At 40.0% G+C, this 27,918-nt stretch overlaps 1 protein-coding gene and 1 long non-coding RNA gene across 4 annotated transcripts in view; one reads left to right on the top strand and one right to left on the bottom strand.

Moving 5' to 3' along the window:
• Nucleotides 1–27,213, top strand: part of abca12 (ATP-binding cassette, sub-family A (ABC1), member 12) — a 47,856-nt gene extending 20,643 nt beyond the window's left edge. For all 3 annotated transcript variants that reach the window (XM_046054405.1, XM_046054404.1, XM_046054408.1), the window contains 24 exons: nucleotides 331–527; nucleotides 2,703–2,860; nucleotides 3,873–4,106; nucleotides 4,469–4,604; nucleotides 5,133–5,379; nucleotides 6,687–6,776; nucleotides 7,861–7,948; nucleotides 8,102–8,229; nucleotides 8,952–9,039; nucleotides 9,308–9,416; nucleotides 11,260–11,314; nucleotides 12,564–12,741; nucleotides 12,965–13,080; nucleotides 16,934–17,096; nucleotides 17,396–17,649; nucleotides 18,110–18,320; nucleotides 19,057–19,166; nucleotides 20,863–21,013; nucleotides 23,331–23,465; nucleotides 24,139–24,242; nucleotides 24,546–24,638; nucleotides 24,849–24,954; nucleotides 25,725–25,862; nucleotides 26,326–27,213. In XM_046054405.1, the coding sequence (XP_045910361.1) occupies nucleotides 331–527; nucleotides 2,703–2,860; nucleotides 3,873–4,106; nucleotides 4,469–4,604; nucleotides 5,133–5,379; nucleotides 6,687–6,776; nucleotides 7,861–7,948; nucleotides 8,102–8,229; nucleotides 8,952–9,039; nucleotides 9,308–9,416; nucleotides 11,260–11,314; nucleotides 12,564–12,741; nucleotides 12,965–13,080; nucleotides 16,934–17,096; nucleotides 17,396–17,649; nucleotides 18,110–18,320; nucleotides 19,057–19,166; nucleotides 20,863–21,013; nucleotides 23,331–23,465; nucleotides 24,139–24,242; nucleotides 24,546–24,638; nucleotides 24,849–24,954; nucleotides 25,725–25,862; nucleotides 26,326–26,430 (3,394 nt within the window). In that variant the 3' untranslated portion in view covers nucleotides 26,431–27,213. The remainder of the gene's footprint in view (nucleotides 1–330; nucleotides 528–2,702; nucleotides 2,861–3,872; nucleotides 4,107–4,468; nucleotides 4,605–5,132; nucleotides 5,380–6,686; nucleotides 6,777–7,860; nucleotides 7,949–8,101; nucleotides 8,230–8,951; nucleotides 9,040–9,307; nucleotides 9,417–11,259; nucleotides 11,315–12,563; nucleotides 12,742–12,964; nucleotides 13,081–16,933; nucleotides 17,097–17,395; nucleotides 17,650–18,109; nucleotides 18,321–19,056; nucleotides 19,167–20,862; nucleotides 21,014–23,330; nucleotides 23,466–24,138; nucleotides 24,243–24,545; nucleotides 24,639–24,848; nucleotides 24,955–25,724; nucleotides 25,863–26,325) is intronic.
• Nucleotides 23,936–25,813, bottom strand: LOC123973995. Its single transcript, XR_006825749.1, has 3 exons — nucleotides 25,759–25,813; nucleotides 24,485–24,618; nucleotides 23,936–24,180 (listed from the first exon to the last, which is right to left on the bottom strand). It is a non-coding gene; the product is annotated as an uncharacterized LOC123973995 (long non-coding RNA).
• Nucleotides 27,214–27,918: the final 705 nt, after the last annotated feature.

Below are 27,918 nucleotides of genomic sequence, written 5' to 3'. Positions count from 1 at the left end.
CTTTTTTTTTCTTTGCGCCTTCTTGGATAAGCTTATGGAACCAAGCATCATAAAAGTCATTTTTCATTCTTTTTCATCATTAAACTATGGGTTGAACCCCAGCTGAATCATAAGACTTCTTCTGGAAGGTTCCTGCATGACAAGTAGATCAGTAATAAGCCTGAACCTAAAGGCAAGAAACTGTATCTCTCTTCCAGTTCCTGTAGTTCAGAAAGCCCTGCTGGGTAACTGATGGAACTCTAACTCAGAAACCTGGTTGTAATGCAAATAAAAAAAAAGTATGTTAACATGAGCTCCATGTTAAAAGCTTTTCTTTGACTCCCCTGCCAGGATCCTAGAGGAGACAGGCATGTACCTTCACAGACACAAGCGGGTGGGCACCCTGTCGGGCGGCATGAAGCGCAAGCTGTCAATCTCCATCGCCTTCATAGGGGGCTCTCGCTTGGTGGTACTGGATGAACCCACCACAGGAGTTGATCCCTGCTCCAGGCGCAGCATCTGGGATATTGTTATCCAGCAGAAGAAACGTGAGTCTCTCAAACACATGCACACACACACACACACACACACACACACATGAACACTACAAGGCATTCCTGTTAATGTGTGTTCACAAATTCTCCATTAGAATTCAAATTACAGCTAATACTACTGCTATTATTACTATTACTACTACTGTTACTGTTACCACTTATAATAATGGTAATAATACTGTTAAGAAGAACAGGAAGAAATAGCAGAAGAAGAAGAAAAGAGGCCTGAACAAATCGAGCAAAGCATTCTCTCCTTTTATGTCATGTGGGTCCCCGCAAGGCTCGATACATGAGCCGACTTTGTTCGTTGACACCCAGTCAAATGTCTTGTTTAGTCCTGAAAATCGTAACAATTTTTATTTCCTGCACTGCTGACTTGCTGGCATCAAAGACTAGATGGCCTCTGTCTGTCTCTCTTCCTGCAAAAGAATACCGGTCCTAGTAATGTGTCTTGATCATATATCATAAACAGTATCAACCCCCCAACTAACGACTAACTTAAAAACATTCAGCCAGAAACCTGGAAGTTAAGATGTACAGTATTAATATAAATCAGCAATATTGGGAATCAAACCAGTGCCTCCCAACAAGCGAGAAACTCATTCACGCCCTCTTTTCCTCTCATATTTACTACTGCAATTCATTATTGACTTGCCTCAATTATGCAGAAATTTCCCGTCTACAGTAATGAAGCAAAAACTTCTGACAAACACATTCGCTGCTTGTTTCAGGCTTATGTTGATTATTTTTCAAGCCCTCCATGCTTCGCCTCTACTATAAATCTCTGTTCTTGTAAGTCTTTATTCTGCAACAAAACCCCAAACCAAATATTGTGAGACGTTTCACAGTCCAGGCTTAAGACAAAGGTCCTTCATGCTTTTGTGGAACAGACTCCCCCATAGCATCACATCAAATCATTCTCTTTCTGCGTCACATTTTAAAAACCCACATGTATTGGCTGGGATTTGTCCAATGGTTTTATGTTGTTCTTTTATATGTTGTTTTATTTCTCTATCTATATCCATCTATGTTTGGCAGTTCCCCCGAACTTATTGTTGTATTTAATGGTATTGTATTTTGTGAGTACCTGTGAACCACCTTGTAACTTGGGTTTTTACAGGTGGTATTGAAGTAAAGTTTACTTACTTACATATGTAACACCCAGGCAGTATGTAACATCAGAAGCAATTCAGTATAAGCGGTTTCCATGAAGAACCACTGTGATATTTAATAGTTACACAGTAAATGTGTAATCACATTGCATCATGTTCATCAGATGTCATAGTTTTGTTATTATTAGTGTAATCCTCGTACAACACACTCAAATTCACATTCTGTAGTTCACACACTCACAAAGCACAGACAATCCAAACTCTCGCTCTAGTGTTTTCAACTGAAGATGCCTCCACCTCCCTATTCCCTAAGAGGGAAAGAGGAGTAGAAGAACAGAAAAGTGCTGTGAACCTGGAGCCAACCCTGGAGGGCTTTCCCCTGCTCAGGCGTCTGACTTTAAATTTAGCATATAATTACTCTAAAAGAAATCCAGAAGTATTTTTTCTTGAGGCTCTCTTAGGGTAGCAGCAGCAGCATTAGCAGTGAGACTGCTAAATGTTATATAATTGTAGATGTGGAGAATATCTGTAATTGGCTCTGTCTCAGATGTGAGAATTTGGTGCCAGGGGAATCTATTCAAAATAAACTTTCTGCATCGCTTGTTGTTTGCGCGCCTTTTTCTCTGATGATTTGTATGTGCATGACACAGATTGTGTGTGGCTTTGTCTTTGTAATTTAAAAAAAAAAAATTAGGTTGTTTATTTTCATGTGTGTTGTTGCGATTGTGTGTCTGTTGACAGCTACACACAGGCCGACATGTATTCGCTAGGATAAGAAAAAAAGGACAAGATGCCAAAAGACGTCAAAATATTGTGTTGTTCTTTTACCCTTCTCAAAACCTTGAAGCTCCTACAAAGCTTTACAGACTAGCTTGGCTGATAAATATAATCTCACCGTGTGCATTTCACACATTAAATCACAGGGTATTTGTGTACTTCATTTCTTAATATTCACACAATTCCCTTTAGCTTCCTTTTGAGTTATTGATATAGGTTAGAGAATGGTATAATAATGCATACGCAAAGAATGCAGATTGTTTTATGTGTGCCTTCTTAGATCGCACCATCATCATGTCCACCCACCACCTGGATGAAGCTGAAGTACTGAGCGACCGCATCACCTTCCTAGACAGAGGAGGGTTAAAATGCTGCGGATCCCCCTTCTACCTAAAAGAGAAGCTGGGTCAGGGCTACAAACTCACTCTCACCAAGAAGGTATTCATCCTCGCAGGCCTCCAGCATGAAATAAACAACATGAAATTATTATGGAAATCTTATATGACCTTTTTAAACATTCTCTCTGGTCAGATAATCCATATTTCCCCAGTAGACGACTGGTTCCAGTGCTCCTTGTTAACATTTTAGCTTTAACGAATGTTGAGTGATTGTAGGCGACAACCTTTATCTTCGAAGTGAGAAAGTAACAGCAACTGAAGCATTTTACTCAGACTTTCTACTATCAGTGACACATCTTGGACACCATACAACCAGCATAAATAGTAACATTTCACAATACACTAAGATGGAGGTGCACGCATGAACATGTGTAAATGCATCCTAGAATTTGACACTTGAGCTGCGCACAATACATTTTGTAAAAGTGTTATTTGTATCACATATATAGAAAAAACTGCTAACTGGGCTAAATCCAATAAAAATAATTCTCTGCTGCAAACTGGCTCATACGTTTCTCAGCATACTATATTTTCAAATGCGTTCCTAATGTAGCAATTTTTTGATGTCTTGCCCAATTAGTTCAATGAAAGTGTCTTGTGTGTTACTATATAGTGTCCCTTTATGCCAGTTACATATTTTGGTCAAAGGTTTCCTTCAGTATTCTGTATTTTGGCTGTTTCAGGCCGTGTCAAACGGCTTCTCTATGTAGTGCTCAGTCTTTTGAACAACCCAGTGACAAAAACCCCTCAGGCAGTGTCAAACAAAATGTGTTGCCAGTTTCCTAAGTTTTTCTCACCCTTAAAAGCTCAGCTTGATGACTTGTAACTTTTTTGGACAATGCATTAATGAAAAAGCAGTAACAACATTTTTATAACTAATGGAGTATCTGCTCACGCCACAAAGTGTTTTTTTTCTGCTTCAAGTGTTTCAGCAACGTTTATTACTCAACATGTCACAAAAGTCAGATATGAGCAAAAATAATACTTAAGTTAATCTGTGTGATCTTGAAAATAAAGCATGACATGATCTATTCCTACTTTTCTATCTGCAGATACAGAACCTAGAATCTGAGCGGATTGACAATGCTGATCTGAAGGACTTTATCCAAGCTCATGTACCTGAAGCGCAACTGAAGGAGGCTCAGGGGGGTGACTTGATCTACTCACTGCCCCCCTTCACCTCATCCAACGCCTCCTCATTCCGCTCCCTCCTGACCGCACTGGACTCCAACCTTGATGCTCTTCAGCTTGGGGGCTATGGCATCTCTGATACCAGCCTAGAGGAGGTAAGCTCATACACACAGACCTGCAAACAACATAAGCGGTGACCCCAAATTGATCCCAATGTGAGCGTCTGATGAGCAGTTGGAACCTTGCATGGCAGCCACAGCCATCGATGATTGTGTGTGATGGGATGAATGTGACATGTTGTGTAAAGCGCTTGAGAAAGGAGCTTTATAAGTACAGTCCATTTACCATTTGCAAGTTCACATCGCAGACACAGAGAACAGAAAACGGGCTAAACAGCAATTAAAGTAATAATGTGGTGTGGTGCTAGTGTTCGTATCATATTGACATGTAAGCATAAATGAAACTGATAGGATCTTTGACATAACCAGACACTAAAGTATTGTTTTTATCTGTGTAGGTGTTCCTCCAGTTGACTCACGGAAACAGTGAGGATGACCCCCTGTCTATCTCGGAGACGGTTTCTGACACCTTATCCATTGACAGTTTCGCTTCAGACTCCAGTGGAAGCATCTCCAGCTTTGGTGACAGGATCAGTGAGTTCACTCACTTATACCACACCCGTTCCTTTCTGTGTCCCTCCTCATTCTCTCCTTCCCTTTTACCCTCCACCCCTCCTTTCTCTCGTCGCCTGCACACATCACATCCAATGAAAATGATAGCATTGAAAGTTGATTATTAAAATATATATTCAAGCAAAAAGGATGCATAAAGTTCATATAATCCCTACTGAAGCATTCATACAATAACTGTTGTTTGTGTTGTGACATCAACAGTAGTGTTTATTGTGGTCACCACTATGCTGAAACATTTTTTTTTCTATTTTAGATTTTCTATATTCAAATATTAACCTAAAATATTTGAAGAATACTTCAGCTGACCTAGTTCAAAAACTTCTGCAATTGGAACACTCATCTTGATGGATTGTACTGCCATCTTTTGTGATACAATGTACCTGTTGACCTTTAGCTCAGTGTGCCTTAGAGATGGAAAGCAGACATCAGTAAAGAAAGTAAGTGCATTGGTACAAATCCTTTCTCTCTTTCTTCTCCCATGTGTTCTAGCGCTTACCAGTACGCCCATGATGTCTGGCATGTCCCTGGCCTGGCAGCAGATCGCAGCCATACTGATCAAGAGGTTCCACCACAGCCGCAGAGACTGGAAGGGCCTGATCTCCCAGATCCTACTTCCTGTCCTGTTCATTGTGTTTGCTATGGGCCTGGGCTCCATAAAGAACGACCTGCAGCACTATCCTGAGTTGGAGCTCAGCCCTGCGCTTTACAACTTCGCACCGAGCTACTCTTTCTTCAGGTCAGTCCCCAAATACAAGGGAGCACTGGGATGGGAGTACTCAGAAGTCAACAAGGCTAATCGGGGTGTTTTTACAACAAGCATGTTTGGAGCAGCTCAATCGAACTCTCAAGCTTTGCTCTTTTACTTCAATTCATTTAGCAATGTCAGACCAATGCCGCTGAGAGAGTGGTGGCAACAAATAACACCAAGATACCTAAGAAAGTCCTAATCCAAGCAAATATTGATATAATTTAAATAACTCCCAACTTCTTTTGGTTTTGATTTATACTCGTATAAAAATATGGCAATGCTTTGACTTGGTTACAAAATTTATCCTGCTTGTCCTTAAGTATAGTAAAAGATGACATTTTTTAAAACAACTGAGCTGCTAACTACAGCAGCCCTGCTACCCTTCATCAGCCTTCAATGAAGGGTTGATGCATCTCCTCACTTGATTGTCCTGTTGGGCTCCCGTCTCACTTGTTATAAAATGAATTTGAAGCTGTAGTTTGTTGAAGGGCAGACGGATCTTAAGGAGACAGAGCGAGGGTGAATGTGAGGGAAAGAAATGATTGTGATGAAGACTGCTGAGATGCAAGATCAAAGTGAGAGAGATTAAGAGTGTCAGGAGGTTGCGAGATGTCTCCATTCTTGAAGTGCACTTGTTTGATCAAGGTTATACATATATATTGCAAGAGTGAAAATGCTGAGGGGCCAATCCATATCAAAGACCGTATGGATGCTCTCCCCATTCCTCTTTAGCTTGATATACAAAAGAGATTGAAAAATTATTTATTTATTGTTAATGAGATCAGTGCTAGGGTTGGGTGTTGCTGAGGGAGGTTATAGGTAGTTTCTGGTCAAAGATGCTACATTCTTCACCTATTGTAACTCTAGATTGTAGAATGTCACATTTTATGACTTTTACTTTCTCAGGGCACTGTATATTCAGACTTGCTTGTATGAACGATGCAAATATAATGATCTGAATGTTTAGGAGTGTATCTCTGTGTGTGTTTAAAGGCAGGGGAAAACATGTAAATGTAAAGCGACAAATCGAATGTCCTTACTCTCCTTTTATCTGTCTAGCTCCTCACAGTAAAGAATGTTACATTAGAATCACTGCCTGTGCCCCCATGGTCATTTTATTGACAATTTGTGAGTTTGTAAATTGCTCTTAAACCACCTTCTCCACTAAGAAAACCTTGATAAATGTCTACCCTGAAACAACCTGTTGTTACTTCATTATATAGTAATTGTGGTTTAACTCACTGAAAGTTCTGTGTTACCTTTGAGTTGAGGCTGACTGTTTTCTGGCTCCACAGCAATCAAAATCCCAGCTCCAGCCAGCTGGCGGACACCCTGACGTCATTCCCTGGAATCGATAATGCCTGCCTTGACATGTCCGATAACCCGTACGTAATCACGCCACAAACACTAGCTTCTTTTTTTCCCCCTGAAAATGATAAATTTGTCATTGATACTCTGGGTGCCTGTGCTCAGTTTTTTAATGGATTCTATCCCTTTTCCACACATGCAGTGTTTTCATATTTCACTCATTGTCATTCTTTCCATGCCTCCTCTTTCACCTTGTTTCATTTTACTAGTCTGTCTCCCTCCAATTCCTGCTACTCTCTCTCTCTCTGTGGTCTCTCTCATGTCCCCCCTCTCTATTTTACTGCTGCTCCACTCAATGTATGTGGATGAAAGCCTGCAGCAGGACGATGTGAGAGAATCATTTGTATTCCATAAACACCCTATGTTTATAGGGGAGATTTTCCCCCTTACAGGCACTCAAATCAATGTTGGCACTCATGAACCAGACCTTAGGGGCATTTTTTTTAAAAAAAGAATAGAGAGGGAGGATCAAAGATCCTATGGTGCAAGAGAGACTGCATGTTTTGCTCGTGATGTACTATAATCACAACGTGACAACGACTGAAAGGGTGCTGAGTGCTGCATTTACGTAGTTTACATTTATAGAAATTATACTGTATGGTCGTCTGAGCATGTTCATAATTGACTAATTTATATTTAAAGTAACAGGTGTGCATGTGAGTGTGCAAATGTTGCAGAGACATGTGTATTGCTACAATCTCTTTTTGATCAGTGTCCCTAAAGGTGTTTGGCAGAAAACAAAATGTGGGGGAGTTGAATATCAACCCATGCAAGCAAATTTAACACAATGTGATATTACATCACATATTAAACAGCAGCTGAAAACAGTTTTAAACTGATGTCAGAGAAAATATTTAAGTCCTGATCTCACAAAAATAATGCAAGATCACAGCTATGGTTGAATGGCTGCATATTTTGTTGTTGTCTTCTGGCCACTATATGTGCACAGTTTTTTAGCATTGATGTAGGCCTTCATATGAACTCTGTTTCAAGATGTGTTCTGGAGTATGTCTAGGGATAGTCTTGTGGCATTATCACGCACAGCAGACTCCCATCATTTCACTGAGCCACCCGTTCACTTTGTGAATGTTTCTTTTTAAGGGTCTGCACAACAAGCTCAAACAACTGGACTTCCAGTGGGAACAGCTCTAAACCATTTAGTGTCTGTAAATGCACCCGTCAGGAACAGGTAAGACTGGGTCACGGTGAACAGTGTGTGTCTGTGTAAGTGAGTTTTTGTGTTCTCATGCATCTGGGTTTCTGCACGTGTCTTCCTGTGCTTAGTGCATGCATGTATAAAAAAGGGCAAATGTAATGCGTCTGTCTCATCCGTACACTGCAGATTTGTGACAAGGACAACTTCCAGCCCCCTCATAAGAAAATCCCTTCATCTCAGATTGTGTATAACCTGAGTGGAATCAATGTGGAGAACTACCTGGTGGCCACGGCAAATGACTTCATCAAGAACAGGTGAATGCAACCAATGTGTACATTTGGTTAATGAAGCCACATTGACAATCCAGCCCTGTGCTTCATTGCGCTGTAATCTGTGTGGGAATCAACACTCTGATTGCATAAAATATATGAAGCGACATTTCCAGACCAAGTAGTTAAGTCACATATTATTTCCCGTTTCAGAACTTCATTTCATGAAATTACCTCATTTTGATGAGCTAACATAGTTTAAGATAGTTTGCAAATAATGGATGGTGCTCAATTTCTTTCTGCTTTACTACTTCAGAGTAGATTGACCCAAATGAAGAATGTAGTGATTCTCCACATGTCCATTTAAGGATAAATATATTTTAATATTTTAGTATTTTAAATAATATACGCTTTAAAGAGGTAAAACTGACAATGTTGCTGTTACAAATAAAGTTGAACAAAACAATGCAGAAATGTGCATAATGTACAGAATTATAACTGTTTGTTTATTAAAAATAAAAAATTTCAGTTGCAGCCTAAAAGCTTAGTTTCCCTTGTTGCTCTGCTTAATACAAATGGAATACTAGTAACCTTATCAATGGTGTTAGCTGTACTTTTAAGGTGGAGACTCTTGCTTTTACCCAAAATGCTTCTCATCTGAAGGGTGATATTCACTTTGATTAAAAGAAAACCAAGCAAGCAAAAACACATCTTGTTTCTTAGTGGCATTCTGAGCTCTTTGTTTTGATCGATATGTTTTTTTTCAGGTATGGTGGCTTTGATTTTGGCATGCCTCTCCCTTCTGACTTACAAATGGACCTAACAGCGGTGCCCAAAAACCGTACACTGTCTAAGGTAACTTTGTCTCCTACTTCCCTGCTACCTGTGTCATTATCACATTAATTGCCCTACTGATGAATAGTTAGAAAACATGATATGCCTCTGTTTTAATGTGTAAATTTCCTCAGATGATGACATCTGCGTTTTATTATCTCTTTAAAGCTTTGGTTTCAAAACACTGGAAAGTATATTGTAGAGATTTAGTAGACTTGCATAGCCTGATCTATAGCGGTGTGAGTGATGGTTTGTATGCATGTCTGTGTTTGTGCTTGCATGGGTTTAGGTCTGGTTCAACCCTGAGGGCTACCACACAATGCCAGCATACTTAAACAGCCTCAACAACTTCATCCTACGCTCCAATCTTCCAGCACACAAGGATCCAAGTAGATATGGTAAGCTGGGGTTAGTGCTGGAAAAAAAAAGGAAATGTAAAACTTCAGAGACACGGCAAAAGATATTTTTAGTTTAATTAATCAAAGTTTATGTACATACAAACACAATAACAGTAGATCACTGCTGTGTTACATGGTAATATACACCTGTTGCTGTTTACTCCTATTTTGCAATATCTTAATGATTTAAAAAAAACATCTATAAATATTATTTTTGCTAGGATTGTCCTTTATTCATGCAGACACACAACACTTTGAAATAAGACTTGACTGAAATGGTGTGAAATAGATCTAATAAATCTATCTGGGAAGGTGCTACTAATTGAACACCCAGTGCATTTTGTATACTAAATATAAAGAGAGCAGTAAACAGTGTGTTTACTCATGGCTCATTTCACTGGATTAAAGCCAGGGGGTGCTGTGTGTCCTTAGACTCACACCACTATGCATGGTGAATACTGATGAGTGGTGTTCACTGGGGAGATATGCTAAGGAGAACGAGACTGGCCAACGTTTTCAGTACTGTTTCAGCTCTGAGTATAACCCTGACCATATGCCTGCCGGCAGGAGTACACCAACATGTGCGTGCGCGCACACACACACACACACACACACACAAACATACATGAATAAATTCTCATAAAGAATATAGAAAGTGCATGCACACACACACATTTCTTTTCCACACTGGATGACAAAGGTGCTCAAGGTTAGAGTGTTATCATTTAAATGTTACCTGCAAACTCATAATTGTGTTGGGGGTTGTGAGGGAGATCCAGGGAGATTACTTTTCAAGGTGATGGTTTATCTGTCAAATGTGAAGCCCTAATCCTCACATTGTGTACTATAGTGCCAACTGTTGGTTGGGACCCCCTTTAGAGGTCTGCATCAAACTGTTTTTATCATACCGCTCTTGCAGGATATCTGACCCATAACAGCACACTGCCACAGATGTTCCATCACACCCCTGTCCACTGTCACACTAGAAATTCAGATCACTCTCACCTGCAACAATGTTTTGTTTTGGAAGTCTGTCTGGCCCATCCACCAGAGAAAATAATAAACCACCTTTAGAAGACAAGAATTGAAAAGAAACCTTCGTGCTTTTAAAAATAATCATGACCCATAATTTAGTCGATTAATCTATTAGTTGATCAAGTCACCAACAAATGTAACAATCAACTGATTGTTCAATACAGCTTCTCTAATGTGAACAGTAGTTTTCTATGATTATTTGGTTTCAGACTGTTGGTAAGACAAAGTAAGCAATTGGGATACGCCATTTTGGGCTCTGAGAAATTGCAACATTTGACATTTTTCAGACCAAATGATTTGTTGATTAATCATGAAATCAGCCGTCTGATCAATAATGAATAGAACTGTTAGTTGCAGCTGTAGTCGGGGAAAAAGGATACAATCTAATTCTGGGAGCACTCAGACACAGCAATAGATATGTTGAGTTAATGATTAGATTTAGATTAGTCGATAGAACCCATCAGTTCCATCAAAAGTGCCCGGGAGCAAGGCACTGAGCCTCCAACCTGCTCCAGGGCTGTTGGGCTTCGCGTGAACTTGCGCTCTCTTATCTCAGGAAATGTAAGCAGAGACATGTAGGGGAGCAGTTCATGTCTGTGAGCATCTAGGAGACCCTGAAAAATGATAAAGAAAATTCAATTTCCTTTGTGTGCTCTGGCAAATGAAATCATCTTGCACTATATTTTTCAATTGACTGTGTCCCAGGCTAAGAGAATATCATCGCTCATTTGGTTCATGTGCTGAAAAATAGCCTGTATGCTGTTGTTTTTCTATTGCTAACATAATACTTTGTTTATTTCTATTATAGCCATTTCAGTTTCCAGTCACCCCTACTTCGGCCGGGTGGATGATGAAGATGTAATGTAAGGACCGCGCTTTAAATTCTTCCTTCTGCTGAACTGACAACACTATCAGTGGCTGCACTTGCAGAAAATATTGTAATTAGCATTCTAATCGGTAAAAATATCCCTAAAAGTGGTCCAAGTCATGGTGATGGCTGTTGTTCGGCTGAGTCCAAGATATATTATGGAAATATCCTAATGTCAATTCAGCACATCAAAGTCAGTGTGGACTCAGGGCAGGGTATACATGACAGCAGTATTTACCCATATTTGATTTTCTAAATGGATTTCCTTGAGCTTGCACTATTGATCAGAGTCCCAATATAATGAGTGTTTACCCTGAAGGTGGCACAGAGGTGGATTGATTCTACCCCACTTCCCAAAATGAGTTTATTTAAAATACTCCACATTCTGCTTTAAGAGACCCAGACAGCTGAATGAGTGCTTGCACCGATGTAGTCTATGCAAAGGTGTGTGTGTTCCAGAGGATCAAATAAAATAAATACTGTCAACAGATCTGCTCAGTAGCTTCTGCTGCTGGCAATCCTGTGTAGTTAGTGTTGCCCTAAAAAGTCTACCACACGTCCCTCTACTGCTATTCGCTGTTCTTCCCATTTGGTATCTGTGCCAGCTTCTTCCTAATCCTCTATTTCAGCCTTGTATGGCTAATTCTGTGTGGTTAGTGGTGTTGTGGCCCCAGCCAGAGGAGAGAGGAACAATTCCTTCACAGCATGGGAGATGAACAGGTAGTGGCATTGAGAATGTCTGAATGAGTGCACTGGGTTGACGAGTAACAGATATCAAAGCCTCAGCTGGTTGTCTGGGGGTCTAGTCTGGACAAAAGGCTCTGCAGCCTCACAGCAGCACCACTGGCTTACTGACTTTACAGCAATAGCAGTGTGAAGTTGTTCTCTACATGAAGCCATCTGTTTCTTTTGCAGTTATTATCTTGTCAGAGGCGAGCCACAAGCATCTCTTTTAACAAAGCTGTTTGTTATTAATGGTATTCCATTATTGTGAGCCATTTCAATAGTTCAAATGAGTCTGTTCCCAGCAGGGAACGATATGATAGACGGCTTTAAAATGGGCCATTGTATTCAGAAAAGAATGACACCAGGTTGCCTTTAAACCTGTAACTAGTACACTATGCAGAAAAAAGTTACAACTAAAGGAACACAACACAATTGTTTACCATCCATCCATTATTATTAAATGCCAACTGATAATTAATGTCAGTGTTGTCTGAATAATAATTTATTTCCCCTCACAGTGTCCAAGGAATGCTCCAGATCCTAGTGGCTATGTGTGTACTGACTGGTTATTCAATCACGCTAGCCAGCTTCGCCATCTATGAAGTCAAGGAGCACCACAGCGGCTCCAAGAGGCTCCAGCACATTGCTGGCATCAGTGAGCCCCTTTACTGGGCTGTGAACTTCTTTTATGACATGGTAACACCTTTTAACATGAATAACATCGCCTACATGAACATCTCACTAACCTGGTTACATGTAGATGAACCCTTGTGTGTCCAAAGTCAAGTAAAAAAACACAAAACAAAAGTAAACATATGATGTATATTAAATGGGGATGCTAACCAGAACTTATTTATGGAGGTTACAATGAAATTACATGCCTTCATGTTGCTGCATCATGTCCCATCTTTTTCCACAGGTCATCTATCTGATCCCTGTGACTTTGACTGTCGGCGTGATTGCAGCCTTCCAGATTCCAGCATTCACAGATCGGCAAAATTTGGGTGCTGTCGCCCTACTGCTGGTGCTCTTTGGGTGAGTAATTTGGCCTCACAACATCGGTGCATGTTGTGCAGTCTAATACAGCATTCACTGGGGTGTTAGGGCGTTGATTTACTGCTGATAACCGACCATCAGTTTATGGCATTGTTGGCCCGGCTTGTTTTGTTGATGACATTGTTGACCCAAAGGAATGTGACGATGAATCAGGTCCTTATAAGGAAAACAATGTTCTATTACATCTTCAGTTTTATTCCTGTAGTTCTGACGATCGGTTTAATTAGTTATGATAACATTGTTCTCACCAAGTGCTAATATTTTAAAACATTATGACATTGCTAAAAATGGGTCCAGTGATTTTTTTCTACCCCCTTCCCTTTCCCTATCCTGGGTGGCACATGATTAAGAAAACCAAATAAGAGCAGAACTAAAATGCACACCCAAAGACCAAAAATTTGTTATTATTGCATTAACACATTAATTAATTAATGCAGACAATTATTTCATCTTACGTTAACGCAGTTTTTATTATTATTATTTTGAAAGTCTGTTGCTCACTGGCTGTGAATACACAGTAAAACCATGGGTCCCAGGAGGGGTGGGATGTTGATCAGCCTGCAAATCACCAACCAAACAAGCAGCGGAGGGAGACTTCAGCAGACTAGGCTGGATGCAGCGTGTGGGAGAAGTAGATAAACAAAAGCAAGACAAGCGATCAAATGGCATAGCGCAGTGGATAGCTACACAATGCATGCTGATTAGGATTGTGGAAGATGTTGGTCTTTGGAACGTTCTTACAATCGCAACATAGTTACTTGGCCCTGCGGGGTTGCTCTGCGCTCCACAGGTGAACAGACTGGGAGACAAGCACTCCGCGAGTAAATGGAGCAAGTTAAAATTATAGGCTACGTAACTTTACCTGATAGGCCTAGGCTACATCTAGTTTTGTGGGGATGCTCTGCCATGTGATTTACCTCCTGTAACTCGTGTAATGACTGATATATTTCAAGTGTTCATTCCTTTTAATTTTGATGATTATAACTGACAACTAATGAAAACCCCAAAATCAAGACAAAGGTTCAATATTGAAGACACCTGGTGCCACACTCTAATCAGCTAATTAACTCAAAACACCTGCAAAGGCCTTTAAATGGTCTCTCAGTCTAGTTCTGTAGGCTACACAATCATGGGGAAGACTGCTGACTTGACAGCTGTCCAAAAGATGACCATTGACACCTTGCACAAGGAGGGCAAGACACAAAAGGTCATTGCTAAAGAGGCTGGCTGTTCACAGAGCTCTGTGTCCAAGCACATTAATAGAGAGGCAAAGGTAAGGAAAACATGTGGTAGAAGAAAGTGTACAAGCAATAGGGATAACCGGACCCTGGAGAGGATTGTGAAACAAAACCCATTCAAAAATGTGGGGGAGATTCACAAAGAGCGTACTGCAGCTGGAGTCAGTGCTTCAAGAACCACCACGCACAGACGTATGCAAGACATGGGTTTCAGCTGTCGCATTCCTTGTGTCAAGCCACTCTTGAACAAGATACAGCGTCAGAAGCGTCTCGCCTGGGCTAAAGACAAAAAGGACTGGACTGCTGCTGAGTGGTCCAAAGTTATGTTCTCTGATGAAAGTAAATTTTGCATTTCCTTTGGAAATTACTGAAATAAATGGAAAGGGAATACTGCTGATAAAAAGCACCTTATTTGTTTAACATGTTTAAAAACCACATGTTATTGCACTTTTGTGTATATAGCAGTACATTTAAATAAAAAATGCGCAATACACTACTTTAGAATTCATTATTCAATTTTGTGCATAACTATGCAATTAATTACGATTAATCGCAGAAAATCATGCGATAATCACAATTACATTTTTTAATCGTTGCCCGGCACTAATATTTACATACAATCACACAAAGGACCTACGGTGAGGGAGGGGAGACTTTAGGGACAGGAGGAGCAAAGACGCATTATTTTCAGGCAGCTAAAGACTGCTATAATGTACATGGACAGACGTCCTTATATATTGTTGGTATAAACTATGAGCATCAATAATGTTAGTAATAATCCCAATGACACAACCACTGCAAGTAGCCAAAGTTGAACCAGTAAGTTGATCTACAAACTGATGGATTACGTTCAATTGACTAACCTGGAGGTTTGTTTTCAACCTGTATGATCATCTGACTGCTTGTGTTTCTTGCCCCACTGGACATGTTTTTATCAGTGGCGCCGTGTTCCAAGATTCCAGCAACTACTTTGTTTAGTAAATTGTTATAACTAATAGAACTGATGGCAGAAAGCCCAAATTGTAATATCTGTAATAATCTTTAGTTGTCCTTTAGTAAAGAAAAAATTAGCATATTGAGTCTATACTTGTTGCATAAAAACTTGACCTGAGTTGGCAAGTTCACCACAAGATGCAAACCCCAAGTAAGCAACAATTAACCTTATTAGAGTGATGGAATCAGGGAGATATGGTGGATGACAGCGAAGTGAAGAAAAACATCTTGTCTACCCTCAACATCAGCTAGGCGTTTTTATGGCCACATTTTAGAATGTTCTCGGCCGGTGTTGTTAATCACCTGACCTTGATCAAACTGACCATGTGTTTCTTGCTAAGGATTTGCCAATCAATTGAAGGTTTCTGAATTTTTGTAAGCATGTCCTCACATACACTGTGTTTTCTAGCCTCCGCTGCGTGTTAGTGTGTGTGCCACCAGGTTGGCTTTACAGCATATGGAGTCTGCTGTTCTTCAAACGTAAACACAACTCAATTTTACAGAATTGCTTGCAAAGACAGATGGTGGTAGGACTGAAAGGCTGATAGAAAAATCACTACATGTATTGAAGCCAAAGATTGGCGGGGGGGGCAATATGTTAGTAATGACTTTGGTGTGAGAAAGACTAGCTTGCTATTCTCTCGAGATACCAAGGTTTTAAAATCAATCTTAATATGAGAAAGGTGTCAAGCCAGTGACAAGCCATGTTTCCCGCATCTGGATTACTGAGATTATTTACATCATTCCCCAACTGTAGCGGAAGCTTAGTCTCCTGTTTCCCATTGCTGTTGCAGGCCTCATCCTGAGCCCTAGATCTTAGGAGGCCAAGTCAGCACTCTGCTTCTCATTTATCAGACAGATGTCTCCCTCCCAAGCAATGAATAATCACGGCGCCCCATCTGTCAGGCTGCACCCACCTGGTCTGGTCCGCAGCCTTCTTGCTTCTGTTCGTTGTCATAGCTTGGCTCCCGCAGTCTGCCTACCAAGCACCTTTTTTGGGCATGGCACGCAGATGCTTTGTCTCTGTCTGGCTCTATCTGTTTGGCTTTTTCTTTTCCCACCCTACTTTTTCTTCTTCTTTCTCTCTCACTCTCTCTTTTCTCTCTCCTTCTCCCCGTGTGTGTCTCGCTGACCCAGACACCCCAATCAAATGAACAAGCAGATTATGTGAGAGAAAAGAAAAGAAAAGAGAGAACAAAAAAAAGGATGTTCTGCCACCAGGGGAATAAAGGGAGAAGTAATTTATCTTCCCCTACTTTGGCATCGTGACTGAATGTTTACCCTCCTCATGGTGTGGTATTTTTCCTCCTTCCCTTCTCAGTATTCTTTGGTGTCTATTTTCATCAGGCTCACAGCTGCTCTGTTTAGGCCTGAACCATTTCAGTTAAAAAATGCAAGGTCATGTCATTTCAGAAGGTACATTTTTGGGGAGGACTGTATATATATATATATATATATATATATATGTGTGTGTGTTTGTCTTTGTGGGTTTTCTGTATTTGGATCCAACCCAGCCTGATCACAGCAAGGCTATTTTAAGGCCTGGAGTTATTTTTCCATCATGCTGTGTTGAAAGTGTCCTGTCATTGTCAATTCCTCAGGTTTGCAACCTTCCCCTGGATGTATCTGTTATCAGATGTCTTCAAGGATGAAGAGATGGCCTTCATCACCTATGTGTGCATCAACCTCTTCATCAGTGTCAACACCATCTTGACCACCTCCGTTCTGTACTTTATGGGTCAAATTTCAATACGCAAGATTGAGGTAAGCATAAAGTCCAGATGCCTTTTATTAGCAACTGACTACCTCTGACATAGTTAAATGCACACTTTAATGTATGACTGTTCATTCATTTCTGAATGAAACTGAATCAGTCCCTGTAGCTGTAGTGATATAGAGTTGCAGAGGAGTGAGAAGGGCAAACATGCCTTACATATCCAGTGACAGGGAAGTGAAGATTACAATTCAGGATGAGCTCTCAGGTCACCTTAGACTTTATATTCTCACTTCTTCCCCTCCCTTTTCTCTAACAACCCAACGTCTTCTGTCCTTTTCTCCTGCAGGTCAGCCAGGACATCTTTAAGAGGCTGTGCCATGCCTTCCTCATCTTCCCCCAGTTCAACTTTGGTAACGGGATGTTGCAACTGGCCAGGACAAACATAGAGGTCCAGATCCTCGGTGGCTACGGCATTGACGCCTATCAGAACCCGTTCTCCACAGAAGGCCTGGGCTGGATGTTCATCTCCTCCTTCATCCAAGGCCTGTTCTTCTTCACCCTGCGCCTTCTGCTCAACAGGTTCCTAATACGCAAAGTCAGGTGAGGGAAACGGAAGCCAGAGACAGCATGGTGATGCTGTGAATGATTATAAAGTCCTGTGGGACACCTTCAGCCTTGTAATTTAATTGAGAATATTCTGTGAATGCAGAATGCATAATTGAGATCAATTGCAATTGTTTTTTTCCTGGATATTATAAAGACAACACAGCTGAACTGAGAATATGCAAATGAGTGGTTTGAAAATGTATCCATTTAAGTAATTTATAGAACAATAAAAAGTTAAATTACTCAAAAATATTGAGCCCTGAAGATACAGTATAAGAAGCCTGAACCACTTCAGGTAAAAATTGATCTAACTCTTTTTATATTTAATAAAAAGTTTAGGGTACAAGTTTCAGTCGATCGCAGATCCATGGGGGTGTTTTTTGTGTCTCACATTAAATTCAACACCTAACAAGAGTTATTGTAAAAAAATAAATAAATACTCTTCCCTTTGCAGGCATCTCATTTGTGCCAGAAAGACGGTGCCCAAGGCGGCATGTGCAGACGAGGACGAGGATGAGGATGTGGCGGCTGAGCACCTACGGGTGTCCAGTGGAGCCGCCAGCTCAGATATACTGCAGGTCAACCAGCTCACTAAAGTCTATCAACACTTCAAGAAGAAGGTCCATGCTGTTAAGAAGCTCTCTGTGGGCATCCCTGCAGGAGAGGTAAACCCAAGCCTTAGGAGGAATGTGAATTACTAATAAAAATTAAATCAATCAAAGTCAGTTGGATAATGTTGTAGATAGGTACTGGTTACTTTGTGCAATGGAATAGTAAAGATTTAACTTTTATTACAGCTCACTGTTGGTGTTTTGAATCTCAACACAGTTCACAGTTGATTTTAAACTACCTGGAAACACATTTGGGGATTTGAAGGCACTATTCGCTGCTATAAAAAAATCAGGAAGTGTATATTTACATACAAAGCTGAAACACTCTATGCTGGTTAGGATTAAGTAACATCACATTCATCCAGTGGAGGTCAGTCATAAGTGATAAATGTAATCTTTCATTCAAATATGCCTATATTCTTACTGATTTCATACTAGTCTTTAAGATGAACAATATCCACAATCTCATAGGCCAACTTCATTCTTCAGATAACGGATCAATCTGCAATCTATGCTTTTACTGTCAGTAAAATTGCATTTAGTTCAACTATGTCTCTGCAGTACTGGAGGCAATGCTAAAAAGCACCTAACATACAACTACCAGGTGGATTTGTCTATAGGAAATACAACTGTTATGCCAGAAATAAATATATATAGTTGATGTCCAATATTTCTTAAAATCACACCCCTCTCGTCATTACATCTGTGTAATCTTTGAAAAAGCCCATCGTATTATAGTACTGTAAAGTAGACAAATGCTTCAGGATCACTAAGGAATGTTTGCTTACAGTGCTTTGGTCTGCTGGGAGTAAACGGAGCAGGAAAAACTACCACCTTCAAGATGCTTACTGGAGATGTTAGCCCCACTGATGGCACAGCACAGATCAGAGACTGGAATGGGTAAGCTCCTCCTGAATTTATTTGTTTGAAATACAAACTTGAAAAAAAATTGCTTCAGGATAGAATAAAAACTGAAGAATTATTGCCATTTACCTTTTTGAGTAAGACTATCATTATGTTTTCTGCAGCAGAGTTTACTTAGTACAGTAAAAGAAAAAAGATTTTCAAAAAACAGAATTTAGATTTTTATTGGTTAACGTTTGCTTCATGGTCACTGGCTGCAGGCCATATTTGCCCTCTTGCTTTTCCTTCTGTTTGTTTTTTACGTGGTTCTGCATTCACATTCCTACATACACCAGATCACATAAATATTTATATACTTAAAATATATTCCTACAAACTGAAGATTATTTCAGAATCACTATAGAGCACATGATAGAAGCCTTGATATCATTTTTATTTTTATAGCTGCCCAAGATGCACTGTCTAATGAAACTGAGCGAGATTAAATTTGTATAACACAAACATTCACATATGATCAGTGTTGGGCAAGTTACTCAGAATTGTATTATTGTACTTATTGTATTGTACTTATTACTCCTTAAAAAAGTAATATTATTACTTTACTTATTACTGGGTGATTTGAAATACGCCTAGTAAATAAAAAAAAAAATGTTGGAAAATCAATATGTGGCGGTCCGCGTTGATAATTATCCAAATTATAGGCTAATTATGTGAAACACTGCTTTCCCTACCACCCCCCTTCACCCCCAAACAAAGTAGTCTCCCCCGACTTTTTAACTAACATCAGATGCATAACAGCAGCAAGGAGTGTGGTTTTTACAAAGCATATAGCCTAGGCCTTATGTTTCTTGACGCCACCAGCTGAAATAAAAAAATAAAGTAAGTAAATCCCGACATTTAAACAGCTGTAAGAGCAGTATTCAGCAGTTACAAAACGCTACGTTAACGCCACTCTCTCCAAGCATCAGTGACAGAAGCTGCCGGAGATTCTTTCTGTAAGTTTCACGTTGCTGTGCTGCTTCAGCAGATGCTTCAATAAATCAGATGTAGAATTGTTCGCGGCTGAAAGCTTTTTGCTGGTTGCACAGAGTTTACACTAGATGACAATGTTCTTTGCATCTTAGACTGTGACACAATAATGGCAGCAGCTACTTACTGCTGTGGAAGGAACGCCTCTCCCCCTCGTTCTCCATTCTTCCTTTAGTTTGGCTCTCAGCGGACATGAACAACAAAGTCCGGTCCAGCTGAGCTGTCGCACAGTCGTGGATTTACGTCAAGGACAGTGCGTTCAGTACCAAGTCACGCAGCGTTACTTGCCTTAGTAACTAGTAATAATATTACAGTTTTAGAAAAGAAATTAGTTACACTACTTAGTAACTGGGAAAAGAAATATTATTACAGTAATGCGTTACTAGTAATGTGTTACTGCCCAACACTGCAAATGAGGGATTGTTATTGCCTTGCATCAGCCAAAATCTGAACCTTAATAGTTTGGGATTTAGCAAGTAGTAACTGAATCTTTAGACCTGTATCTCAGATGTTCCTATACAGTATAAACAACCACTGGACTCATGATACAGCTCTGCCGTTAAGCTGTTTGGTGTGTATCCCCAGCACAGCACACTGCAAACAGCAGGGCCAGTGGAAAGCCATACATGTCCATCTGCCCTACACCATGTGGTGAATGCCAATTAAGAGAATATGTCTTTCCTTTGCTTTTTTCCCCTCCCAGGCAATTGGTAGACATCATGGAGTGCCGTAACAAGGGAATTAACATCGGCTACTGTCCCCAGGTGGATGCACTGGACAATCTGCTCACTGGAGAAGAGCACTTGTACTTCTACGCTCGCATACGAGGCATCTCAAAGAGGGAAATAGACGGGGTAAGGGAGAGCTGCTTTTCAAAACTCCGGGTAGTGACAACACCATCCACAAAATGACAAAGGATCTGATATCAATTCAAAGGTGCACTCCCACTGCAGGACTAGTAACAGTTGATGCGTCCATGCATACTGAATCAGAGGGTGGGAAGTGCTGAGAGATGTGTGCTGAAAGCTCTACTATCTGGGGCAAAATAGGAAATCTTTTGTTGTCAGCTTGTGCAATCCAAAAATTTCAGAATTAAGCTGATGCTGTATGCTTCGCTGCAGACAAATTTACATTTAAACGATACTTTGATGAAGAGAGGATCTCATTTGACATGTCACTTTAGCCCCATTCTTCCCATTTATCTCTCTGAGAACTAATCAATCTTGTTTCTGTGGTGATTACTGAGTGTGCCTGTCTTTCGCTGCTGCAGAGCAACCAATCACTGTGATTTTTGATTTTCCATCTCAATGTCTTTTTTTTCCAAAAAGAAACAGAAAATGAACAGGTCTGAGGTGTGCAGAAAAATGTGTAGAAAACATCACGACAAATCGAAATTAGATGCAGGAAAACATCTATCTTTGTTTGGCTCCCTCCCTTTACGTCATTTTACAACTTAGGATGCAGAATCACAAAACAGCGATTGTCTCTGATGATCTCAGTGATGTTACAGAAAAACAAACACACACATATAGGCAAGGAGGCACATGGACACACAAGTACTTACACAGACAGTGAAGCACAGAAATGGATCTGTCTGTCTCTAATCGCCATCGCTGCTGTTGTTACAGCTATTCTTCTTCGGTCAGGGTAGTGACAACAAAGGTTATAATGGCCACAGCATCGGTGTCTGGCTAATTCACAAAGATGAGGTTATATATAGAGCTCCTCTTATGTTGTCTCCCACTGACAGTTCCCTGGCTGTGGATAATGAGACAAGTCTTAATGGGGTCATTTCGCATTGACATGGTTTTGTTGGGCTTAATGAGCTGTTACATCAAAGGTGATAGAAAGGGGCTTTTATGAGAGAACATAAAAAACCAACATATTTTGATCTGAACCAGTCAGGCATATGCTACGTTGCTGGTGCTAATCATTCAAATTTAGCTGCTGATACTGTGTGTTTGTCTAAAGTATGTAATGTCCTACATTGTGTTCTAATAACCTGGATCAGTGAACTCAGAATCATACGGAAAAATCAACACTAAAGGCAAATCCTCTTATAGAGAACAAGCAGAGAAAGCCATCTATTGGATTGGTGTGCTTCATTGATCTGGTTTCAAAACCTGCCAACTGATGAGAAAAAAGTCCAAAGCGTACCGATGGGAAATCACCTCAAGCTATTTGAAAATGAGCTGGTATTTACAGCACACTATTTCATGTGATTAATAGGCAAGCGTTGAGATTTTTTTGAAGTGACTGAAATGGTTACCCATTAATGGTTTTTACATTTCTGCTTTCGATGTGGATAAACTGATATGTACCGAATAGATCGTGCTGCGTCAGTTTCTGTTCTCTAAAACTGAAGCCCCAGTAAAGCATGTCGTTTAAATAGAATAAAGTCATCATTGTTGTACAAACAAAATTAAATATGTATGGGAGAGGGACTGATAGATACCTCAGTTATTTGCAGTGCAGCTGTGGGATATTGGACTTTTACACCTGAGAGGGCCTCCGGTTGATGGATTAAAGTGACGGAAAATCAACTTCCTGCAAAGGTCTGATGGTGTTAAGATCTTCTGGAGCCACAGTTGGGCTCGACTTTATCCTCAATGTGCATGAAACTAGTGAACAACATACTGGTCTATGAAATTGTCTGACATTCCTTTGTGGTCATAAAGCCATGTATAGCAATCACTGAACTGACTTCCAGAATATGACTGCAATTACATATCTCCTTCCATTACCTTCCTTCAGATATAAATCTATTCGAAAGAAGACAAAGCAATTTATATTACCATAAACTACTATTGCTTTATATCATTTACATTTTGTCCTGCTTATATCAGATCATGTCTTTACGTGTTAGCTATACATACCACTGGTTTTGGTGTGTTTATGACACGGAGGTTCACCGGTTTTGTAGTACTTATCAACCAGCATGCTAAGCATCTACAAGATGTTTAAAGATGTTTGTCCATACAGTAATTCACAACTTATTTGATGCCTTTAAATTGCTTTGAAAACTCTCATGTAAAAGGGGTTACTGTCCTGTCCTTTAAAAGGTAAAATACACTGCTAATTGGCATTGAAGTTAAACATGACACATACTCCATACGGTGCTTGTTCATTTGTTCACTCACTGTATAACCCCCTGCATGTTTCTGTTTAAAGGTGGTGAACTACCTACTGAAGAGGCTGGAGCTGAACTACCACAGAAACATCATTACTGATGGTTACAGTTGTGGCACCCGCAGGAAGCTCTCTACTGCGCTGGCTCTCATCGGGCATCCGCAAATCCTACTCCTGGTGAGGACGCACCTGTTCATGCAGCTGTAGCTGCCCATTTAATAGCCTAACTGCCCACCAGACAACAAATATTAAACTAACTATACACTACTGTTGTCTCCTGAAAGGGTCTTAGAAGGAAAGTAGATATTGATCCCATAGACTTCACAGATCTCATATATTTAATTAGTCTGCTTCCTCGGGCTTACCCAAGGGTGGTCTTCCGTGTAACTTTCAACTTTGTTTCTACCTAATGTCTCTATCAAATCCTCACTTCACTTCCTCTCTTTTCCTTCTCGTTTCTTTTGTTTCTTCTGTCCCCAACCCTCTCCCTTTGTTTTGTTTCCTTGTGTGTCCTCTTAATTTCCCCATCCTCCCTTGAATTTTCCCTCTGCCTCTTGTCTTTCTTGTCTTTGCCTTCATTTGTTCCCTGACCTTCCCCTTTTTTTGTTTTGTCTATAACACTGGGCCTCCTATCTCCCTTCCTAATTTGCAATTGTGCATTTATGTTTACTCTTTTGTGTTCCTACCCTTGTTTTCCCCCCCTACTACTGTATGTAACCACACACTGTTTGCAACACGCAGCCTTCCTCAATTAACTCCCTGTTTTCCCCTGACCTCTCCTTGATTTCAACCTTCCACTCTTTCTTTCACACATCCTGCTCCCCTCTTCTCATTTCTGCTCCCTCCACAGGATGAGCCAAGCTCCGGCATGGACCCTCGCACCAAGCGCCACCTGTGGAAAATCATCTCCGAGGAAGTGAAAGGAAAATCTGCAGTGGTCCTCACCTCTCACAGGTCAGAAGAGTATCACATGCATACACCTGCTGCAGCCTGTCTGAACTAATCATACTCTGCTGGTGGTCCATGAAGAAAAAAACTTGGATATCACAAAGAAACATTTGACATATGCATGGCTAAATTCCACAATTTCGAAGACACAAATTGTTTAGGATTAGGGGTATAATTATAGGTAATATATGTATATAGGATAAGCACAACATTTTTTTTTCTATTTGACAGCAGGCATGGCTCATTACCGTATGCTCAAAGGATGGAAGTGTGACCTTTTATCTTTCTCTCTTTGTCTCCATATCTCAGCATGGAGGAGTGTGAGGCACTGTGCAGCCGTCTTGCCATCATGGTGAAAGGTCAGTTCCGTTGCCTGGGCTCCCTGCAGCACATTAAGAACAGGTTAGTGACCTCTGTTCATTCTCCAATCCAGCCATTACTGCTCTCTGCTGTCTCCATGGCCTCCTATTCTCCCATCTCTATGTTCCTTTGTGCAACTGAATGCTCAATTTTACTTGTAAGAATAGTGTACTTTGCCCCTGCACAACCTCATTGCCGCATCTCGGACAAGTAATAACACCGTGTTTTGTTTGTAAAATCTCCTTCGTGCAGGTTTGGCAACGGGTTCACTGTGAAGATGTACTTGGCCGAGGCCTCCTGCGACACAAAGGCAATCACTGGCTTCATGCAGCGCCAATTTCCCAGCACTTATCTCAAGGTGAGCTTTGCCAGCTATCCAAAGAAGAGTACTTGGTGGAGAACAGAAAAAAGACTAAGTAAACAATGCAGTGGAATGTTGCAGTACATTTGGTGAAGTAGTTTTGTGTATAGATTGTTTTTGTTAAAAATTCTGGCTAGAGAACATTCATTTATAATATTGAAATTCCTGCTGTACCGTGCCCTCACATGAGCTGATGGCTATTCGTAGCTTTGAAGCAGCATTACACTTTTTTGCCACTTGGGTGTAGTGGAACAAGCTGTTGTTGTCACCTTATAAAGTTGTTAAGGCGAGTCTGTTGTTCCTCCTTTAGCTCTGTTTTGGTCTTCACCAACTAAAATATCTGGTGCTTTAGCAGCTAACTGCTCCATCATGTTTACAAGCAGGTTGCTATTTTTTGTCTTTCAGTTGTTTGGCATTGGGCAGATTGCGTAAAGTTTGTGAGTGAGTTTTTTTAAGCTGCCTACTGCAGCTAGAAAGGAGGTTTATGAGGGCAGTTGGTTATAATTCTCTGTGAATTTGTCACTGTTATTGACCCAAACTACCACAGTTATTTGATCCATTGTTAATGGACCTCAGTATACAACAACAGTATACTGCATATAGCAAATAATCTTTGTATTTAGTAAGCTGGGAATTTTATTTTATTGATTCAATGTGATTTTCAATGTGAGTTTGCTCAGTTTGGTGTAAACAGCTTCTTTGGTTACGCAGAGAGCATATTTCAGAATATTTAACCATCAACTTGTGCATTCTTTCCCAATACACAGGACCACCACTCCTCCATGGTGGAGTACCACGTACCAATTGCTCCAGGAGGGGTGGCTGACATCTTCGACCAGCTGGAATCCAACAAGAATGTTCTGCAGATCAAACACTTCTCTGTGAGCCAGACCACCCTGGATGAGGTGAGGAAAAAAAAGACAGGACATAAACAGAGAGAGAGGGAGAACTAGTGTGAGGTTTTGTAGGGGTGGGTAGATGGCAGCGAGGGACAGAGGACAGGAGATGAGAGAAGAGAGGCTGTTGGAGGGGAAGCAGGGACAGAAGAAAGCTGAGTGGGAGTGAAAGAGTGAGTTGAAAAAGTTGAAAAGAGGCAGAGGGAAACTGACAGAGGGTGTGCCTGAGGGAAAATAAATGGAATATAAGTTAGGAAGAGAATCCATGAGCTTTATATGCAGCCAGTGCTGATGTTCTTCAACCACTCTGCCCTTCTGGGGCTGTGGGATTGGAAGATACCATAGGCAGAATAAGGAGAGGGGGGCTGGGGAGTTAGACTGACCAATAGGCTAAATAAAATTACGGAGTTGAGTGAAAAATAATTGTCGTTTATACTGGCACAGCACTTAAATTATTACTGAACCTTCACAGGTCTTCATCAACTTTGCCATGGGAAAGATCGACATGGAGACCATACCAATTCACAGCAATGACGAATGTGATGGCCTGGGCTCCATTACGGCACAGCAAACGTAGAGCTGACTGACATCTTCTCTTTGCCATTTTGCCAGTGCCCACTGACAATGAAATAGTATCCGTTTATAGTAAATCTATCATTAATATGTACCGGTATGTGAAAAATAGGAGTTTAAAGCATTCATGTTTTAAAACTACTGATTATCTTGTAAGTATATTGACTGATCATATGAAGAGGGCTTGATATTTCTATCTTTAGTAATTAAATTATTAATGAAAAGCAGAAGAGAACATGCACATCTGCGTACATGCACAGATGAAAAAGTTGATAAATTGAAGTATTGTGTTTATTGACTGTCTTCCTATCTAACATGCACCTGTATATTATTATTTATGAAGTATAAACTTAATCATGTAGGCTTTAAATTTTTCTTTGTGATTGGGGCACTGTTCACTATTAGAATATTATACCATAGAAAATCAAAAACACTGTATTTTCTATTTAGAAACATTTCTATATTGCCTTAGTGTTGATTTTATATCATGTTAACACACTCTATATATGCACACTATATATATAACAAATTAGTATTTTTTTTTATCTAAGGAACATGCAATTATGCCTACTGGATGAAACAAATAAGAAGAAAATATTCACACTTCCTTAATGTGCACAATTTTTCCCTACTCATTAACATTTCCTCTAAGGGCATACCTAACTTTTAGAATGAGTGTAATGAATATTTAATGCATTTAATTTCCTCCCAATGGACCAATTCCAAATTGTCTTGAATGTATAAAGCCTATTTTTATTATTCTAATAAAGACATTTATCAAATGCAACTGCTGTTCTATTGTACATGCTTTTCTAATGTTTGAGCACTGTATCACATGCAAGATTTATTTAACTGTTATGGTAGACCTAATCCACTAATATCCCAGCTGATTACAAATGACTTTTATATTGTTTGAGTGTGAGGAGCTTATCTTGCCTGATGTTATCTTCTAAATTCTATCTTTTTTTTTAAAGAAGAAAGAAAATAAAAAACACATAAACTTGTTCCTTTTGAAAAGACCAGACAACTGTTTAAAATGTTTATTAGATATTACTTGTTCAATTAGAGGCCACAACCTGATAAACACATTTACTTCACATTTGTTGATTCAAGCTCATTTTTATGTACATAAATGTTGTCCATTCTATGACACAATATTGGGATAATCCATTTCATTATTGTTGACATATTTATTGGGTCACCTGGAACAGTATGGCATATGGATGTAAACTAAATGGCCCTAAATAAGTTGAAGAAATTGTATCTGTTGAACTGTGTGTTAGTGTTCAGAATTAAAGTAACATTCGATGTGGACAGACAACAAAATAATAATATAATAACACAGGAAAATTCCTGCTGTTGGTCTTGATGGTCTTGCTATGGTCTATTTATTTAATAAATACAGTCATTGAAGTCAATCAATAAAGTCTGTTGAGACATTGTTGTCCTCAATTTACCAACTGTTTATAATGTTCCAGGCAAGATTGTGACT

The sequence above is a fragment of the Micropterus dolomieu genome, linkage group LG07 (genome assembly GCF_021292245.1).
Source record: "Micropterus dolomieu isolate WLL.071019.BEF.003 ecotype Adirondacks linkage group LG07, ASM2129224v1, whole genome shotgun sequence".
NCBI classification, from domain to species: domain Eukaryota; kingdom Metazoa; phylum Chordata; class Actinopteri; order Centrarchiformes; family Centrarchidae; genus Micropterus; species Micropterus dolomieu.
Note: the sequence above shows the minus strand (reverse complement) of the source record. Positions and strands in the feature narration are given on the sequence as shown.